This window comes from Rissa tridactyla, chromosome 5 (assembly GCF_028500815.1).
Source record: "Rissa tridactyla isolate bRisTri1 chromosome 5, bRisTri1.patW.cur.20221130, whole genome shotgun sequence".
Classification (NCBI taxonomy): Eukaryota; Metazoa; Chordata; class Aves; order Charadriiformes; family Laridae; genus Rissa; species Rissa tridactyla.
The window spans coordinates 54,839,406-54,860,659 of NC_071470.1; the positions used below are offsets into that span (position 1 = coordinate 54,839,406).

At 39.8% G+C, this 21,254-nt stretch overlaps 1 protein-coding gene across 4 annotated transcripts in view; it reads right to left on the reverse strand.

The window, feature by feature from the left end:
- The window catches only part of PPP3CA (protein phosphatase 3 catalytic subunit alpha), a 201,192-nt gene that overhangs the window by 35,060 nt on the left and 144,878 nt on the right, over positions 1-21,254 (reverse strand). For all 4 annotated transcript variants that reach the window (XM_054202112.1, XM_054202109.1, XM_054202110.1 and 1 more), the window contains exons 4-7: positions 15,292-15,403; positions 13,803-13,948; positions 11,358-11,497; positions 1,678-1,755 (exon numbers count right to left, since the gene is read on the reverse strand). In XM_054202112.1, the coding sequence (XP_054058087.1) occupies positions 1,678-1,755; positions 11,358-11,497; positions 13,803-13,948; positions 15,292-15,403 (476 nt within the window). The remainder of the gene's footprint in view (positions 1-1,677; positions 1,756-11,357; positions 11,498-13,802; positions 13,949-15,291; positions 15,404-21,254) is intronic.

Sequence of the window (21,254 nt, forward strand, 5' to 3'; positions counted from 1 at the left end):
AAAATATTTTCTGCAGGCTTATTCATTATATCCATTTGGGATGGCCAGGGATCCACATCATGCTCAAAAGCCATCTCCACATCTGAGGTTTAGCATGCCAGAAGTGGTTTTTGTTATGAATTCGCTCAGTGCCCATCCCTGGAGCCAGGTGGCCTCTATGTGTGTGCAGCCCAGGATGTTCCCAGACTCTCCCTCTGCGGGACTGCGGGTGAAGGCACGTGCCTTGGAGATGCACCGTACCACCTTCAGAAGAGAAAGGTACATCCTCCGTGACCCTCCAGCTGCCTGCCCTCTCTGGGCATGCAAGAAATGGCAAGGCCAGGGGAGGTGCCAGGAAGTATGAGAAGGGGAGGGGAAACAGGGGATCAAATATTTTCGGTGCTGTGTCTAATCTCATCTAGTCGATTAGCCAGTTTATTAATGCTTGCATGTTTTCATTACCTAACCTTGCTGCCTTATGAAAAATAGAAGGCTTATTGGACCAATATATAATCAATCAGGCATTAAACCTGCAAGAAATTGGAAGCAAACCAACCAAATAGTACTTTTGTCTCACTAAGACACAAGTAACACCGAGAATACTGCTCTTTAGTCTTCAGCTACAAGAAGATGAAGAATTTGGCAAACATCACAACAGCTGCACTGAAACCACTGTATAGTTTCAATGCGATCCCTTCTACAAAACTTTATTTTTCACCCTTTATTGGAAAGCAATACAATAAAAATGAAATTTCATTACCCTTGGGTATTTCATGCCAGTTATTTTTGGCAGAGTAATAACTTGCTTTTAATTGCATCGAGGTTTTTAAGTATGTGATAATTCAAACATTCAGAATAGCTTTTTATATGCATAGTGAATATCAACCTCATTCCTACAATCTTGCGACTTTATCTTTTATTACTATTCAGGTTGGGTAAAGTTTCTACCTCCAAATAAACACATTAATAATTTATGCAAGATATGCAAAGCTATTTATTCAGATACGAGTCCTTCATTAAAATCTCACAAGTATGGTTTATTCAATGAATAGACAATTTTTTATAATTTTTTAAAGTGGCATAAAAAATTATATCTTTACCATGGTAATAGTTTCATAAGGGAACCATCAACACCACCCAGTGCCTGACCTGGACTGTTTTTGCACAAGAGTGTCTTAATAAACTCGTTAAATTCATTACTCTGGCATAAGATCATTTTTGGCTATTGAGTTCCACAAGTTTATTTTCTTGATAAAGTTTAAAACCAGTAGGCTCAGCAGTTTTGAGTAGGTATGAAAGTTCTGGCATTCATGAGCCACATCAATTCCCAGACATCGTTGCAACCACTGTATCAGAAGTCTCAGGCACATGTGCAAAACTTCTTTTGCCAAGCTGAATTTGTTTTCCTTCCCAAGTTTGCCATCGAAATCTCTTTTGGTCATTTTCTGCCACTTAAAATCACTAAGGCTAAGTAAGTGGGATATATGAGCAGTCATTAAGTCCTGTAACTCAGTAATAATGATGTAAAAGATGTTCTAATGCCAGTGTATGTTTTTATAGCGCTAATAAAAAGCGAGAGCTGTTGCAACTTAATTTTAAGTTTTCCAGTTCATTCTCAATTATTCTTTCTTTCCTTGCTCTGTTTGACAAAGGTAAGCCATTATTCATCATCAGTGTCCCCTCTCCACAGGTACTTACCCAGCATCCTGGGCTTCATGAGCTCGGAGTATAGATAACAAGTTATTGTGCTGTAGGAATTCACATACAGCAGGGTAACTGTTGGAAGAAAATAATAGCACCTGTTATGGCATTATCAGAAGCACCACATTAAGCTCTAGCTTTCAAAATATGTTTCATCCAACATACATCATGCATGAAATCAGGCCCTGCTCTGCAGGAAGATTTCAGTAGAGACAACGCTAGTGGCAGCACCTTTTTTAATCCCACCCCATAAGTGCGTGGAGAGGAACGCTGGAAAATTGCAATTCGTCATGTAACACCAATCACCCCGTTGCGTTTCAGAAAGAATTTTCTTTTATTATAGTTTAAGACTCAATGTACTCCAACAAAGAAAAATGTGGTACAATGGCTGCTTGCAACAGAACACCTCCTCACCCAGCAACTACCGTACGCACAGGCCGCTCACGGACACGAAATGATAAGGCGGTGTGCAGAAAGAGAGGGACAAAGACAAAGAAGAAAGCCAAATCAGTCCCCAAACTGGAGATGTTTGATCTTCCGAACTTCATCTCCTTGATAAACAGGAACTATCTTTCCCCTTGGCAACTTCAAATGTAAATTCTGTGACTTCCAAAACTCCCAAAATGTGCCCATTGAATAAATTTTCCAAGACATGTTCTACTGTATGAGTGAAAACAAAACCATTAGGTGACAAATGGCGATAGAGGAATATGATAGAGGAATCTCTGTCATATTTTTCACTCCACGTGGACAGTGTTGCTTTCAAGGAGAAGAGAGAAGCCCTTTCTTACAACCTGAAAACGATTCTTTCTGTTTAAGACACTGAACACATATGGAAATCACACACAAGAAAAACAAGACATAGCATAATCCAACTGCAGTTTTGACAGTACAAGTGTGAAATCCTAAGTTTTCAGAAAAAAGCTATTTAAAATTATACCTAAATAAATGTTACAGAACTTAAAATGACTCCATTTCGTTGCTTTTAAAAATAAATTTTGCTTTTTTCTGTAATGACTGTTTTCTTCTTGCTTTTAAACCACTGATGACTCTCCACCCCTGTATTGAAGGATAACAAGCTCGATGGCCATCTACCACTTCAAGACAGGAAACAAAACCTCTCCTCTCCTGTCATTAGCAATTTAATACAGAACCCAGGAAAGCCAAAACTTCCCAGCTTCCCCTGTCAAAAGCCAACTGCAGCAAAAGCAAAACAGAACAAAGAACATGCATGGAAAAAGATAAAGAAGAAGCGGCGTTGGAATAAAGAGAACTTCACAGATTTGGCAAAACCTTACCAGGCCCCTTAAAAACATCTAAGGGGTGGGAAAGAGTCTTTATTCAGAGAGCATCTAGAGCTCTTCCCTTTTCTCCCTCTTTGGGTCAGTCCTATACTGGCCATACCCAGATTTATTTCCCACCCTTGAAACCAAGCAATCGTTCATCTGACAGCTTTATATTTCACGACCTTTCGTCAGGGTGGGAAGTGGGCACCCTTGCGAGGTAGCAGGTGGCCTCATCCACATCCCTGCAGCCCTGTGACCCTACATCTGAAAGGCACTTCGGAATTTAACGTTGCTCACTGGCAAGGATGCAGCATGGTATTGGCCCCGTTCTCGCTAGCAGCTTAAAGGAGTTGCATTTAAAACATTAAACCTGGGGAGAAACCAAGTGTTACCACCTCCTGTCACTTTCTGAATGTACATCCAGCGCTGGAGGTTGCCTGCGCATCACTGGCAAGACATGCTGACCAGACACGGGAGTTTGAGCTGTTACTCTGTGGTGTCGCTCTGTCTGACTGCAGCTTGAGCAGCTCCAAAGCGCCCCAACTCCGAAGCCGACGTGGTGGAGAGGCAGGCTGGCACCAGTGGAGTTGGGCTGCCTTCCAAATGCAGCCCACCCCAGAGCAACGTCTGACCTGAGACTGGGACCAGGACACAGATTTTCCTGGATTTGAGGCCCAGGATGTGACACCTAGATGTTACAACTCCCTCTTCTCGTTGCTGGGCAAGATGGAGAGCAACAATCAAAACAATAAAAAAAAAACAACCCATAACTGGTGGCAAAAGGTGTAAACCTCACATAGCAGCTCTGAAATGTCACCTGATGGCTGCAGAAAAAGCAAAGACGACCCTATATTAACATCCATTCACCATGTTTATTTTCCACTATCGATTCAACTCTCCCATCGTTCAAATAACAGAACAGCTGGTAAGGTTTAAAGAAGGAAATACAAGGTGCTCGGGAACACACTAAGGCATCTCCATGACTGCTTCTGTGCTGGTTCCGCAGCGTGCCTGCAAATAACACACACAAATTTGCAGAGTCTCCGAGTCTCCAAGTGTAACCCACGTTCAGGTGCTCCATACGTTACCAGACTCTATGTCCTACCAAAGACTCTGCCAGGAGCAGACTGTGTCGCAGTACCTTAGGGACAAGATGCAGTCATACAGTATCACTGTCATGCAAAATACTTAAGTAAAAGCTGTTGCTAAACATATTGAGCAAGTTAAAAAAAAAATAAAATTTAAAAAACCTGAAGTAAACATTAGACAAAAGACCTGCTGTTCCAGCCATGATTTCATGGACCACCTTCAGAGCCTACACGCAATCACTTAACAGCTCCAGCAGTTTCTAACTCCATGTACGAAAGAGATGAAAATTCATGAAAAAAAAAAAAATGCAAAATCTAATGCATCATCTTCCTTCAGTTTATCCAAGAGACACACTACTGCTTGCTTCCAACCTTCCTAGACATTTTGAAGCTGAAATGTCATTTGCAGCTAAAGGCTACTAACCCAGTAGAATGGTATATTGCTGGCTTTGGACTTCACCCATCTAGCATATATTCTCCGTCGCAGGTTTGATATTTGGAATTGTCTAAAAAGATTGCCATTATAAAATAATTTCAACTCCCAAATTACGTAGGGTACCGTTTTGGCAACTGCAGTGATCTCAAATGCTGACAGGCTGCCTTTCAAACCACTGGCAAATGAGAACTAATTTGCATATATTTCTTTTCATAATTAATTGTGACTAAATGTAGACTTATGGTACATTTTGTTTAGAAATTTTTACATTAACTTCTGAAAACTGGGGTCTATAATGAAAAGTCTGATAGACAGTTGATTATGTTCATTATCTGTGCAGCTGCTCAAAATGTCTAGCCTATTACTTTTTTTTTTCCATAGTATTCTTTTCATCCAGTGTTAAGTACTGCTTTTAAAGAAGATATAATGAAGTGGTAAAAAATGCTCCTAAATAGACATGATAGGTTGTTCTTTCCATTTCAAAGTACAAAAGTGGGGTGTTTTTTTATTCCTTAATTATCATCTTCTTCATAAATTTGTGGAAGAGAGACTTCTACGAGCAGAATTCGGCTGATTCTACAGGGTTCACACCTAGAAAGGCAGAGATGCCACACAGTGCTCCATTAAATTAAAAAAAAAATAAAAAAAATCCGTCTGCCATCTTTTCTTCTAAGTGAATAGCATGGTATCTGCAATGGGCAAGCACTCATATTACCCAGACCACTACAATCCATGAGCAATTAATCTGGATATTTCATTTTGAAAACGGCAAAGCAAGTCACAGGCATTTTTCTTCAGCTACTTGTTGAAGCAGGGGCTGGAGGAGGCAAAGTTTTCACCGTATGCAGCTATTACATATGCTGCACCAGTTGTGACAATAAATACAGGGGTTTAATTTCCAGCACTTTCTTAACATCAGTTTGCTCCTGCCCAAATGCAGTTTCACATCAACCAATATTCCTCAACACAAAAATACATGCCCGCCAGGTAAACAGCAGGAAGTGCTGCAAAATGCGAGCAAAACAGAGATTATGGCAAGAGTTATGAGAAACAAGCTTTTACAGGAAAGACTTCTCTTTGGAAATTTTTTTTCTGATCTTTCTAATGAAAATTATCATCTTGTAGTTGAATTCCCTACTAGTTTTTCTGATCGCTACCCTTCCAGAAACCCTCCCCTCCTTGCCCTGCTTTGCAGAGTCCAGACTGTAGTTCAGATGAGCCAGAAATAAAGCAGTTGGCCAAGAGGGAAAACAAACAAACAGAACCCCCCCACGCACACACACCAGGCTTTTCCAGAACGACCCAGCCTTCTGCCTGCGCTTCATGTGTCATGCTGAATCACGGAAGAGCGGTGACTCACGGGGAAAACAAAGTACCCCACCGCTAAGCTAGAGAGATGTTATTCTCCATGGAGTATGTGACTCTGATATTCCCTACTTCGGCATCCTTTTTTCATTAAAATGCCTCATGCATAGTTTACTAGTTCTGAGGTCTCTTTTGCATGATCACTGATTACTTCTATGCAGTTTTGGAAAAGAAGCAACGCTTTGCTAACACGAACCAAAATGGCAGATGTTTTCAAATTGCTCTTCCACCCATAACTAGAAAAACTGGATGGATTTAATCTAATTTTTTTTCATGTCCTTCATCATACCCTTAAAGCAGAGGCGTAAACATTTCTTTAAAGAGAAGTTCAAATTTAACCCGACAGCTTTCTCTAAGATTACGTGCACATATAAAAACAGGTTCTCAAAGCCCACTGGCCTCACACTTCAGTCTCCAAAAGCAAATGCTTTTGCTGCTCTGCTGTCCCAGGCAGCTCCCAGCACATCTCCTTCCACCTGCTTTTTCTTGCCCGTAGTCATGCTGTCTGCGGAGCTACACTGAGAAGCGGAGCAGGGAACTGCATGGGATTAGAACAAATAAACACACATCTCTTTTGCAGAGTCATTTTTTATAAAATTGGATGTGTTCCCAGGTCTGATGGAGCACACGAGCGATTCTACCAATACAGCTGGGCAGATAAAGCGAGGGCAGCGAAAAGCTTCTGGCCTGGGAGAAGGAAGAGTGGAACCTACAGTCTTTAAAAGCTTTTAGCAGACATTTCTCTAGCCCTTGCACACTCACAAATTTAACATGCATGTAAAGTAAACCACTGAAAAGATGTGCCAGAAGGGCCAAAATTATTATTCTACCCCAAAGTACCTGTAAAGCCGAATCATTCCACTGCTACCCAAGGCTGGCAAATGAAGTTCTTAGAGGAGTCTGCAATGCTAGTCACTCTCGCCTCTGCTAGCCATTTCTGCCTTCAGTTTTTTGTTGCTTTTGAAAAACGTAACGATGTAGTCAACAGCCAGACAGCTTTATAAAGCTCAACGTTCCTTAAGAACTTATATTAAACTCACTAATAAAACCCAAGAGGCTGGAGCACCATAAAACTTCTGAGTATCTGCTCTACTTCTGAGGCCATCCATTGACTTTGGCCAGGCTCACGCCACTCTCGTGCTCTTGTTAACAGACAGTAATTAACCAAGTCTATAAACGTAGATGATCCCAGAAAGCGAGTGTTAAGCTTGCACATGTGCTTACCCCTGATAGGAAGCCCTTGACATACTTCACATAGGATAAGACACTGCTAATTAACTCAGTGGTGCAACCAAACTCCCAACGTTCTTTACCAGAGCTCTGACACAAAGGAAACGAAACAAGCTGGGCACGGATCCAATCGCAATTTTTCCACGGTTAAGACCGTGCGTGCGCAGAGTAACTTTGTCCGAATGTGATGAAAGAACATTTTAATTCCTCATCCATCCAGTAAGTCTTATGGGAATGATGGCATTCCCCATCCTAATGTGGCTTAGAAAGGAGAGAGTTTTCCCCACGCCTCAACAATTGCCTAAACCCACTCAGCGGCTGTCTCGTCATAAGTTAATATTATTTCCAGAGGGAAAAAAAAGTACAGCTGACTTCTTCCAGCTTTCTTATCACTGAAAGAAGCCATTCTCAAGATGATAAGTAGCAGTATATCTTGCCAAGTCGGATACATTTCTTACAGAAATACCTGAGAGTGACTGTACCACAAGTCCATGAAATAAGCACACTGGGTCATTGGCAAGATCGGTACAACCGGCTAACTGCAAATAAATATTCACTAAATAAATTCAAGGCAAAACTAGATAATCTGGTAAACAAAGAGGAAAACTTCTTTACCAGCTGGATAAACTGAAAAATCAGGGGGGAAGGGAGTTTTCTCAGTATCACTCAGGGACAAATTAATTCCCTCATGTTGATAACGTTCCCTGAATATGACATTATTTTGGTAAGGATGAAAGAAAAGCTTCACTTGACTCACAACTTAAAAATAATTTACACAACTAGCACTCCATTAATTATTTGCACTTTTTCATGAAATTGTATCAAACATGACCAGGACTGTGAACAACAAACAGCCTTAAATTTCAAAAAGGGGAAATGAAATCTCACCACTATTACTCTTTGTTCGCTTTAAGGTACAGAGAACTTTAATAAGTTTCCAAGAATTACTTAAATATCACAGTTACTTTTCACTGTGGCATTGTGCTGAGGCTGTTTCCAAGGATCCATAAATTTTGACAATCCACACTGCGAAACACTGCTGGATGCAAAAGCCATGCATTAAGCGTTGACTCTTAGCACTCTTGAAAATTAAGCTGACTATTCTTTACATCTCTAAATGACAGGTTAGGCCTGTGGTTTCAAGATCTAACATCTTACAGTGCTAGCCAGAACAGTTTCAAGAACTTTTACACAAAAGGAAATTTCTTGAAGAAAAACTTGATCGGTTTGAAATTCAATAGGCTGTATGTGAGTGATCACCTAAGAAATGCCGTGAGAAGCTTGTCAGACTACTGTAAGCTACAGTCTTTAAACTTTCTCATGTGCATTTACCTCATACATATGTCTCCGTGTTTCACAAATGAGTTTTGGCTGAATGGAGAAAATTTCATGTACTACCGATCTGGAAAGTCCTGTTAACATGTTGCATGTGCACAGTTAGAAAGCCGTATCACTGTTATTTTCCTCATAGCATTTTGTTATAGGAAATAACTTTAAATCAGAGAAAAGTCACTCGAAACTCACCATTATAAAGAACATGTCTGATAAAACGAAAGTTATTTATTACAGTTATTTCCTGCAATTGATTAAGAGATTTTCATCATCTAGAAATCATTTCCCTGGCTCACGTGCGTGCCTGAAATCTCCCTGACCTTCCTTTAAAGTCCCCACTGCTATCTTTTAACTTTCCTTTCTGGAAATGACTGAAGAAACTAAGAAGATTTATTCCCTGAAGAATAAACAAAGTCCATCCTATCAACACACATTCCTGAAGGAGGACCGCATAATTCAGTCCCTTCCTTTACAAGCTGAGCTGGCTGTTTAGGCAAATTCACTCCTTTTCTCAGGATGTAACTAGAAAAAGCAAGCAAAATTAGACATTGCACACATGGATACTTTTTTTGCCAGGGATTATCAAAAGGTAGGCAATGAGTTACCTTTCAGAGCAACTAGGCAATTCTTTTAAGAATAACACTTGCCTTTATATCATCTCAGATAACGTGACACCAAGTTAGTCATCTGCTTGTGTCATTAAGCAGTTACATGTCCCTCACACATGACCTGACAATTAGGTATCTTCCAAATATTTCATCTTTTTCTGAAATATGCACTTTTCTGAATACGAGTCAGGACACAGACTAGATCTGATATATTTTCAGGAGGAAACAGCTATATATTTTAGGGAAATTCTATGGTAATTGTAAGAAATGGAGCTCAGGAAAAAAAAAAAAATCCCTAAAAATCTAAAAGTTGTTCCAGTATATAATCAGCCCTGTATCTAAGCCCAAGGCATGTTTGCAAGGTTTTTCATTTTTGTAAGACGGGTTCATGAGGGGAAAACCGCTATTACTCGCTGTTTGCAGCAAGCAGTGCCTGCGAGTCCCAGGCATGTTCCAGCCTTTGGTGCTGCTGAGAGGAAAGAGGAGGAATGAATTTTAGCCCTCAGAGTCATAAGCCTGTTTCTGCACAAATCAATTGTTTGCAACAGCTTGACACCTTCTTTCATAATGAGACCAAACAATTTATCAAGCACCTTCCAGACGCTATCGATCCGAAGGCGAGGGTAGGATTTGCCCACAAAAGGTGGGCGCTGGCAGCCCGGGCTGCAGAGCAAACTGCTTTGTGCTGAGCCCATCCTCTTTCTGCAGCAATTACTCTCGAAGAAAGGACTAGGAAAACTTAATTTCTAAAAGTCAAACCATCTGTTTTCTTCCTGTTAACGTTACCAACGAGAGGGTTGATTCCAGCAGCTCTGTCTCCCGGCTACTAGTGGAAGCCACTGATTTACTTTCGACGTGTTACTAAACAGCTATGGGTCAGCTATCTTCAAGGTGAGATTTTCTAAGATAACTAAAAGAGATGAATTCCTCTCGCTTCTGCTGAGCTTGTTGGGAAAACTTAGACTTGCATGTCACTAGCACGGGCTGAAGCAGAAACACTCCCTTCAAAAGATTCAACAACCTCCTAACGTTTCAATAGCATCTTCACATTTCTCCTAAACAAAATTTAATTTTTTAATTAAGATTTCACTGGATACATTGCTCATTTTGCCATTTAACCTCCTTCCCTGACAGTTTTGTTACTCTGGTGTCCTTGTAAGCTGTTCTTAACTACCGTAACACCCCCACACACCTCCCCCAAATACCTCAAAATCCCCACACTGTCAGAGGAAGCAGTCCCTTCCTATGATGAAGGGAGAACGAAAGTAGCACTTGAAAGGTTCCTCATTGCCATCTCAAGCACACCTAACAGGGTGTCTTCTGCCTGGTGTCCCCAGGACTTGGTCTACAGACCAAGAAGCCTACCACTGCCACCAAAGGCAGCAGTCAGCACCCGGGCAGAACTGGGAAAAGGGAACCGGTCATTGCTTGCTTTGGTCTCCTTGGGTATTGCTGATGATGGGACAGTGAGACGTCACCCAGCACCCAAGGAAATCCACTCCTTTAATGTCCAGGAGAGTCTCCTGACTCTTTACATGCACCCACCCACCCACGCTTAAAGGATAATTACCACTAAGCAGGAAAGAAACAGAGAAGAAAGTTTCCCTTTAATAGTCACAAACTAACCCACAGACTTGCTTTAGATGTCCTTCTATCCCCATTACTATTACTTTTTTCAGGAATATTCTCACATTTATATTTTACTAACAAACATCAATAGAAAGAAATAATGTCCAATATGAATAAGAACTTGATGGCTTTGCATTTAAGTCCATACATGTTTCTGCAAGAACGTTACAGGTGCTTGTCTGCATTTCAGCTCTGAGTGAGTCCCATTTCACCAGTGCTGTTCAAATCCTGAATTTCTTGGGAAGAACTATTCCCAAACATAAACAAAAGTTTGATAAAACTGGGAGGAAAAAAAAGTACCTGTGTGTGGGAAATCTCAATTTTTACTTACCCTGCCAAGCAATAGGTACGGAATTTTACAATCCTGGCATCTTTCATTCAAAATTAAGTTCTGATTTTCAAACCAGAAGTGTGGTTACCTACCTCTTTTTAAAAGCGACACATTCGTTCCCTAACTTACAAGAACAGGAATAAGCAAATACACAGGCTTTCATGAACAAAATTTAGTCATTTTAGGGTTTTCCAGTTGTGGGTGAAAGCAAGATTCAAATAAACCAAACATGAATTTATCTGAAAACAAGGCAAGCCTGCAGAAAAAGAGGCCCAATTATCTAAGTAATGCCACGAACTTCAAGCAAACATTGATAGTGCAAAACCAGAACAAGTTCACGGACAGAAGCCCATTCATAGTAGTAATATTCACCTGTAGAAGTATGAGCACCCCCTGACTGTGTTGTGAGTAAAGTGTTCCTGAGTCTTCTCGTTTCCAAAGTCCTCCAATGGGTCTGACCACAGGATGTCACACATAGGTCCGTATGCAGGTGGTTCCTTGAATCGATCTAACTAAGAAAAATAGGAGACAAAGAAATACTAACTTCTTTCAACTATGTACTCACAGAAACACTGAAGTAAAGTTACTATTTTTTCATTCCACAGGTTGGCAAACAAAGACCCAAATTTCAGCTTTGGGTTGCTCTCAGCTTTAAAGCAATGGAGTTTGAACAACGGTAAAACAGTCGTTGCTAACAATAACAAAGAGAAGAAGGAACAGATATAACTGAAAATTAAGAGATACAGTGGATTCCTAGTCTACATGAGTTTTTGTGTGCAAATTTTTTTCCTTTTTCTACTGTCATATGCAAGCATTGCAGTGGACAAGAGAGAAGATACTATTTGTATATTTCGTGATTTTTCAAAAACCATAGCACTCAATTTGCGAGACACTTCAAGGAAAAAATAATACAAAAGTTATTTGAAAGCAAGTTCCCATTTTTATTTATTTTCACAAAAAATTGAATTTGAGTACCAAGACAACATCTGCGTTACAGAATCTTGCCATGACATTCTTGTTGTTCTCATAACCTTAACCCTAATTAAGCGGCTAAAAATTCCTCTTTCTGCCTGACTATTGGTATTAAAAAATTCAAATTATATGGAATGATACTGCAAATAAGACAAAGCATAGCAAAATAGGGAAACAGTAAAAATCAATATCCCTCCACAAGAACTCTTTAGTATAAAAATACCCCTTGTTAAGACAGGTGTATGAATCAGGTTTACAGTCCAAAACATTCTCTACTCTGGTCAGAAAGATCAAGTAATGATTTACTAGCCTATCTAACGTACCCCACCCCCCAAAAAAAAAAATTTTCAAAGGTAAATAATTGGATTTTTATGTTTTCAACACTCAGTTAAAAAGTTCTAATGAGACCTCTACAATTTTACCTTTGTATCCTCATCATGAAATTTTCATAGCATACCTACACTTCTAACTTGTTTCAGCCTTCTACCAACTAATGCTTTTGTAACTATAATTCAATTAAATTAAATAACAATTCATAAATATGCAAAAACAATTCCTGCTGATTGCCAAAGATGAATCAACCTGCTAGTGGTGGTGGTGGTGGGGAAGAGTTAGGATGTTAATGACACTCATCTAGAATCTGAGAGTTAAACAGTTTTACTTTGCCATTAGATGGCTTTGCAACAACATAATTTTTAGGCAGAGAATATTTTTGCTTAATGAGATAGTGAACCTTTACTTCAGAAACAAAACTTTACATTCACTAATTTTTAAAACTGCAGTTAATATCTTAATCTAATTGCTTTTATGTCAAAACATATAATCACTGGCTCAAGTTTGTTGGTTTTTTTTTTTGTTGTTGTTGGTTTTGGTCTTTTTAACCCATATTAATTTCTCAGTAGGCTACAAATGAACCTCAGGATATAATTTACCTTTTAGTAACTTTAAAGCTCAGAAGTACATACCCATGTTTCCAAGTCTCAAACTGCAAGTCAGAAACAAGAAAATATTTTCTGCTGGAAGTGCTAAGAATAAATGTTTTAAATGCCTCCCCCTTTTAGAAATATCAACTGAGATCTCTTTTACAATACAACCAAAAAAAAAAAATTAATCCTCGATAACATGCAACAACACTGGATTACGTGAAGAAACTGCTGACGTTGTTCTCTGAACTTTCATGAGATTTATAAGAAACCTCTGAGAAGACAAGAGTACCACACACAAGCATCAACTTACTAAGCCTCGCTTAGACAATTTGCTAGGCACTCAAGTGCAGCACTATTAAAAATGTGGCAGGACCTATTGAAAATGAAGATCTTGACTCTTTTGAAAATAATGTTGTTTTGACTATATTCATTGCAATCATACCATACTTTTCTATTATATGTCTTAATATCGTGAGGTTTTTCTAGAGCTATTTTTATCTCTTCTCCAAGAAAGCGCAGAATGCCTAACAAGGCCGAGGAATCATCAGACGGTGTGCTTACGTTGTGCTAGTAGATGATACTTAAAAGAAACGAATCCTATGTATTCCTTCCCTCCTAAGTACTTATATACCTAGCACATTGATTTTTTTTAGAACACAAAGATGATAAATCCTTTGTTTTACTGGATGTTCTATGATTCTATGTTGGTGATTTCCTCACCTCAATAAAATACGAGTAACTGCAGCAACTCCTTTTATGTCCTAATTAAAAAGACCTTTAAAAGGTGATAATGTCGACATGAATGTCAAAATGATATACAAACATCTTCGAGCAATGAACAACAGTATGAAAGGATTCAAGTTTTATTTGCCGGCGATTAACTGTTCACTTATTAGACCTAAGCACTGTTCAGACTTACTTTTCTTATGTCATCTAAGGTGTTGATCTCTGGAGACAAGCCACCGTGTACACACAGGAATTGTTGGTTCATCAGAGCAGCCAAGGGAAGGCAGTCGAAGGCATCCATGCAGGCATCATATACGCGTTCTGAATATTTGATTTTACCTTTTAAAGATTAAGATGGTATCAGAAAGCGCCATCAATACTTAAGAGGAAAAAAGAAATTAGGATGCTACTTAATATCTCAATCTTGCTCTCACTGCCCTCTTCTGCACTGAGGACTGTACCAAAGCTTGCCTCACGCAAAAAATTATTCTGGATTATTCACTGCTGGAAAAATTCTTCACAATCTGAGACGAAACTAATAAAAGTTCTGTCAAGTTTGTTATATTTTTCTAAAAATCTGTAAATAAACAATTTATATATATACCATTATAGTCTGCTATGAAATCTATACAGCAAGCCTTAAAAAGTCTGCTGAATGGTTATCACCTACTACACTATTGCTCAATATAGTCTCTATGAAGTAATCAGAACTTTATCCCAGTCCCTTATAATTAATTGTCTACAGAAATGCCGTTATGAAATGAAGGAGGCGGTACAATGAAGCTGAAATGTTAATTTACCAATACACATATTAAGCTCGGTAAACCGTGAAGCCTTTGAGCCAATTAACATTTCCTTTATCCCCGTGATAAAAAGGGAACACAGACTTATGGCAATAGCTTCAGCTTGCAGTGTCACAGAGGGGGGGAAAAAAAAAAAGCTTCATTGTGCAGGTGAAGGTCTACATCTAATGAGCTTTATGTGTCACTGTATCCTTTCTTGCAATGCAGAAAGGAATTCCTATAAAAAGAGCATACCAAAAATTCTGAGTCTGCATACAGGGTAAACGTGAAAATGCTATGAAATAAAAAAAATGCACACAAAAAACCAAATCAAAACCATAAAAGTTCCTTGCATTTTTTCTCCTGTTGCAGATGAGCCAGTGAGATGCTACCTCCTCCACCTGCAATCCGGGACCTGTCGCAGAGGTGCCAGAGCCGGCGTGCCGGCAGGTTCCCGCTGCCAGGCTGCTGCGAGGGGCAGCAAACCCACAGCCGCTGCAGAAACCACCACCAGCACCACGGGTTTACTGAGAGCATCCGGGCCCAGATGGCCCCACGGTAGCCCTGGGCTGCTTCCCAGGCTAGGTTGGCAAGCTGAAGTGGCTTGATACCTGCGGCACCAAGTGATGACATCCCCGGGTTTGTAGAGGTGGTTGGTCACTACCCGCTGCGAGGGGTCTAAGCCCTTCCTTCCTCCACCATGGAGACACCCTCTCCAGTCCCCCCGCAAGACGACTGCCCTCTCAGGGAACAGTGACCATAATGTAAAATTACTGACAGTTAACATGAGAAGTGTATTTAAAATTACTGATGGCAAACAAGTACCCAACACTCACAAAATAACAAATTGAGTTGTTTTCAACTTGAGTTAAGAGGAGAAAGGTTATAAGGCAGACTTACATTCTTGCTTAAATGTGAAATACTCTGTTAAATGTCTACATTCATGATTCCCACGAAGTAAAAACAGTGTTTTGGGGTAAAGGATTTTCAAGGCCCACAAGTACAGCACACACTGCGAATCAGAAAAAAGAAAGAAAAATATAATTCATAATTAATAATGTAATTCGACCACTCTGTTCCCCACCAGCAAAAAAAAAAAAAAAAGCAGAAGGAAAAAAAGTTTTCTGTGTAAAACATTTATTTTCAACAGGTTAACTTCGCTCTTCATACATTACGTGCAAACATTTCTCCGTGCTTCAACCTGGACTGGCTGCAACCAGAATATTCTGATAAACTTTTACACTTTTGCCAAGTGGTATCTCCCTGTTCAGCCGCGTGCTGCCTGCAGTGGCCCCAGCTATCGCGGAGTAATTGCCATCCGTCTCTCAAATGAAGTGCGCACTCTCCAGCTGGCAGGTTCGGCAGAAACCCACCGTGGAAACCATTTGACCAGAAGATCCGCATTCCCTGGCTTAAGGAAAAATTGCCCTAGAACAATTTAACCCACCCTTCAGGAAATACCCCAGCTTCCATTATTACACAGTTTTTACATGAATGCTTGTTCATTTTTCACTTAACGTTGTTCTGCACAAACCACTGAGGAAAAAACCCCACAAAGCTCTTGCATTAAATGAAGTTACTACAAAGCTTCTATGAAGCCTTTTATCTTTCCAGCAGATTTCTATTTGAGATGACATTTCTTCTAGACATGTTTTTAAAGATAAAAATGAAGACTTGGAGAGGCTAATCTCTGCTCAGACCTCTCAAAACCATCCAATTAAAATAGTTGTTTTGAAAACAAAACTGACACGGCAACCATGCCAAAGCATTACGAGACTCTTGATAAATGACTGAACTTGCAAACGTCATGGAAGACTTATCCTTTGTGCAGGACAACCCTGCTCAGGTACCCGTCTGACAAAATCACAGCTCCAAGGAAGTTGATGGAATTAAGACCCATTCATCCCATGGGAAGGGCCCACTGTCTGCAAGAACGCTGTATAGACCACAATGGCCTCTCAAAAAACGTGAGCTAGAAAACCATCTGAAAAATTTCTCCTCCAACTCTTCCTTTCTTAAACATTGATGAACTGCAGAACTGTTGCACGAGAAATAAAAGGTGTCAGAAAACTCCCACCTCCTAACACTCTCCCCTTCATTCTGTTGACAGCAATTATCTACTTTATTTACCTGAATAGTCAATAGATTGGAAATTCAGAATGTACTAACAACCACGGTTTCTGATTAGAGCAAAATCAGCATTTTTGTCAATGAAATGCCTCTAAACTTGTACAGTATGAATTCCCATCCACAATTCAGAATGTCTTAATAAATAGAATAATTACGTTAATGATGTCTCAACATTTTGATTTCTGTTCCCTCACTTGCTACATAGTCCTCATCTTGAAAAAAAAAAAAGGAAAAAGGATGCGACATTTTAAGTTCTGTGCTAAACCTCACACTATCCATAGATAATCACATAGCAATAGGGGTTTTATACTACTAGTCTGTCTTGAATTTATTACACGCAGACATCTGGATGCTCTGCCTGCACTCCATAATTTCTGTTCTTCTACTCAGAGGGTCTAGAGCCAGGTAAAAAGAGCAGAAAGTACAGGCAGTGTCCTCCAGGACTTGCAAAATTCATTCTCCCCCTTGGAAACACATGGAAGGCCTCCCAGCTCAGGCCACCTCTTCTGCCTCCCAGGTGCAGGAAGCAAGAAGAGATGTCAGTAACGCCAGGTAGATCACACTGACATCATCCAGCTTGAAATTATAGTGTTAGGTCACAGGAATTATCTGCTGTGGCCCAGAACAATCACAAAGGGTGTGCCTGGGGGAGGTGTGCTGGAGTCTGCGTGTAGAGAAGATTTGGCTTTGAAGATTGAAATCCTTCCTTTGAAGCACTCATGAGAACCAGACCGAGAAGATAACAGAGAATCAATGCTGTTCAGAAAGTTCTGTGTTTCCCTGCCACTATTCAAGGAGCATAAGACCACCATTCGCCTTTTGTGTTGTTTTCAGTGGTACTATATTGAAGGCTTATTTTGTTTAGATAATTCCTTTAATTTTCTCCCTTTTCTTATCATAAGTCCAGTGATGTAATATCATAATAGTAAATAAGAACTAATTAGCAGATTATTTTTTTTCCATGCAAACTAAACAACAAATATGAGGGTGACAATTTTTTGTGGCTTTTCAACTTATGCAGTCATTTACATACAAAAAACATGCTCAAAAAACATATAATGAGCAAACATTCTGTTTTGTCTTTTGGGTTTTTTTAACTATGCTTGCATACCATAATTCTTACTGAAATCAAAAGAGTTATGATTATTTGCCCTTGTTGAGAATCTGAGCTTACAATCTTCAATTATTTGGTTACACTGCTTCCCCATGGCAAAATTTTAGAATTCTTTTTTATTCCCCTCCAACTTTTTCCATCAAGAAGATACAACGCATCAGTTCTGCTGTGACTGTGTAAAATGTGCAGAAGCGACTTTGCAATCTGGACATCACTAAGGTGTTTTTGGCCTGTCTTATTTCATATACCATAATAATAGTAATGGTTCTATTTCTTAAATGCCAGCCCTCAAACTTCACCCCTGCTTGCTTACTTATTATCTTTTAGCTGTTGAAATAGCAGGTATGTAAAGTTTGTAACAAAGAGGTAATCTGCCCACCTCCCAGCTCCTATAGAGTCAAGCTGTTTTCCTGCTGAGGCTCTGGCACCCTCACCATCAGGAAAGAAGAGATCTGTGCAATTAAGCGCTGCATAAGCCAAAGGCACATATTTTCAAAACGGACTCGGGATTTAACTCCACTGTCACATGCTGAATTTGAGCCTTTGCACAACTCGACCTTTCAGTTCCTTCTGAAAAGGAAAACGAAAAGCCCCAGACCCCTTGCACGCATCCCAAGTTACATCCTCAAAACAAGGAATATCGAGAAATCGTTACCACCGCCACTAGATTGCAACCACAGCGACACCTGTAAGACAGCGCACTCACTTCTGGGTGCTCACGTCAAAAAAAAGAGGTAACTTGCTCTGTGGCTTTGTATGGGTACCAAAAGATGAACTCTCTCTCCAAATGACTGATGCCACCGGGCACTCCCCCCAGCGGATGAAATTAAGTGTGAACAAACACAAGGTAATTCATACTGAAAAGGATAATTTGAGCCACGCTTTGCTACAGTCTGTACTGATGGAACAGTATATTAGCATAGGTCCTTCACTCTGTAACTAACACGCACCTCACCTAAATAAAAACATTGCATTACTTTAACTGCACTGAAATAATTCTACCATTATGGTACCTACTACAGGTACAGCTTTCTAAAATGGAATAACTATCCCAATGGAAACGATGTACCTTTTTACAAACACGACTGTATTCACACTGCTGGTGTGACTATTTACTACAGCTTTATTTCAGAGACAAATAAAGATACACTGCATCTGTAGCCAAAATTCTCACAGGAGAGGCAAGTTCTTGCCATTTCTGAACTACCATCCCTTGAGCACAGGAAAAGAAAACTCTGAACACTACTGAAAATAAAGAAAAAAAAATATTGCCTTCACTGTAACCAGGATTTCATTCTTTTTTACCCGCAACTTTCAGGGCAGAAAGGATGATCTCTTCTCTTAAAGCTCTGCTGCAGAGCAGGGACAGTAAGATTGCATCAACCAGATCTCCAGTGACAACTTACAGTCTCTGCCACAACTTTTTTGCCAATGTGCTCTTATTTTACCTGGGTTTTGTGTTTCTAAAACCAGTGCTTATGTACATACAGGTTGGATATTTAAAAATTTAAAAGGCTACTGCTGTGGAAATAGATTCCTCGTGGTCAGGGTCTCAGCTGTTTCTAAAACATTGTTCAAGAATCTCATTCTGGTCATTCAACTTGTGTTTATTTTTTTAAAGCATCTGTTGAATATTCCCAAGTGTCTTTGGGATCTTGTTTTGATACCTGCATAGTACTTTAGCACCTCCAGACTTCAATTATTGCAAGACTCTTGTAGCTAATCTCTAGCTAGTTGCTACTTATACTGTTTTCTAGTGTTTAGACCACATTACTCCTATTTCAGCCCTTGGAGGGACCTCAAAAATATCCAAAAGGGATGGACCTCTTTTTCAACCAAAAAGTGACCAGAAAATTCCTTTTCTTAAATGTTCCTCTAATTCTTATAGCTAGTACTTTCTAAACAGGTATCCAAGTGGTGGCTCCTAGCTCTCCTCATTAGACGCCGTGTCTTGGCCCCCGCTGTTTTCTGTGGAGATGGGTCCCACAGAACGATGGAAGCAGTGCAGGGGAAATGGTGCAAGCGACCTCCAGGGCACTGTCCCACCTTCTCTCCCTGCAGCCAAAAGGGGTTCCTGGCATGTTGGGGACTCGCTCCGGGAAGAGCTGGCACAGGACCAGGCAAGCTGCCAGGACGGCCCTGACACAAACAGATCTGGGAATCTAATATTTACAAAAATAATCTGAGAATTACCAAATATTCAGAGCTCTGAGGAGGACTGCCCAGCAAAAATGAGATCTTACAAGAAGCAAATTCTTCCTGCAGAGAAACATACTTGTTACTGTTACACAGAAGAAAAGGGAAAGGAAATTTAGGATAATTAAGGTATTAGGACTTTCTTTGCTCTGAGAGAAGTGAAAAAAACAGCTCACTTCACTGGTAAACTATTCCTGACCAGCCAAAACTATTTTAAATCAAGCTGTTTATTGGGAAACATTAACGCTCTAGAGCAATGGAGGAAACTGAAAGGTGTTCATTCTTCCAATAAAGGCCTAAAAAGTGCATGGAGACTTGAGAGATGACCAACACATGGATTCACCAGCATTCACTTCACCCACAGTTTACTAACACAAATTTATTTATATGTAAATCTTTTCTTGGGAGAGACCAGTTAACAATTTCTAACAGTTCACTGATTTCAGAAGCATCTCAAGCACCAGATGCTTTTTTAATTGATGCAAGGCCTGTCGGTCAAATTCCAGACTCACTTCAAACACCTCACTGTTCTTGCTAGAAATACCACAAAACCAGTTTCTCCTTCTGGAATTTCAGTCTTTGTGTTTGGGAAATGAAGATGCACAAATGTTTTGAGTCTTAAAACACAACTCTGATTTTGTTCATTTTTAACATTGGTTTAATTCTCCAGATCTATCTCCTCTGTCAAAAGTGATCAGTATGTACCTTCTGGTATTCAATCGACATTTAAACCTGTATGTTTTTATGTGGGATTGAGCAAGAAAATAATTCCAACAGTTCGTTTACATAATGTTATTAATGCATTATAGTCTGTATTTACTCTGATTGTAATTTTTCCAAGACTATGATGAAAAGCAGTCTGTATGTTTACTCCCCCCTACACCACATGGCATTTATGTCTGCCTCTGAAAAGGGCGCTTTCAGGCTCAGGTAGAGATTAGTCATTCTTCCTTACAACCCATTCCTGCAGAACCGATCATGCTCTAACTATTCTTTGCATTTAAAAATAGCCCTCTGTTTTGATCATTTGGGTTTCTTTTCTCCATGACCATAAAACTTGTTTGAAAGCGAGAACTGAGGGGTTTCTCCTCTGGAGTCAAACCCCTGGAACGGTGCACAAGCACAACAGGGAAACGTTATCAGTGACAGAGCCAAGGAAACAAGCGTGCCGTATCAGATATTGCAACTTGCCAAAATTTGTTATTCTAAGTGAAGAAATGCTCAGGCTCTGCCAAAAGGTCAAATGGAAAAGACAGCACAGCTACAGGATAAAGATTTGGTCTGTTCTGAGAAACCTCGTCTCATCCTATCTATAATTTTGACATTTTTTGTTTTAGCTGTTATAATTCCTTTATTAGTCTCCCATCCTGCAACACCTTGCTTAGAGGTAATTTTAAAGGCACAAAACACGCCTCCTTCAAAC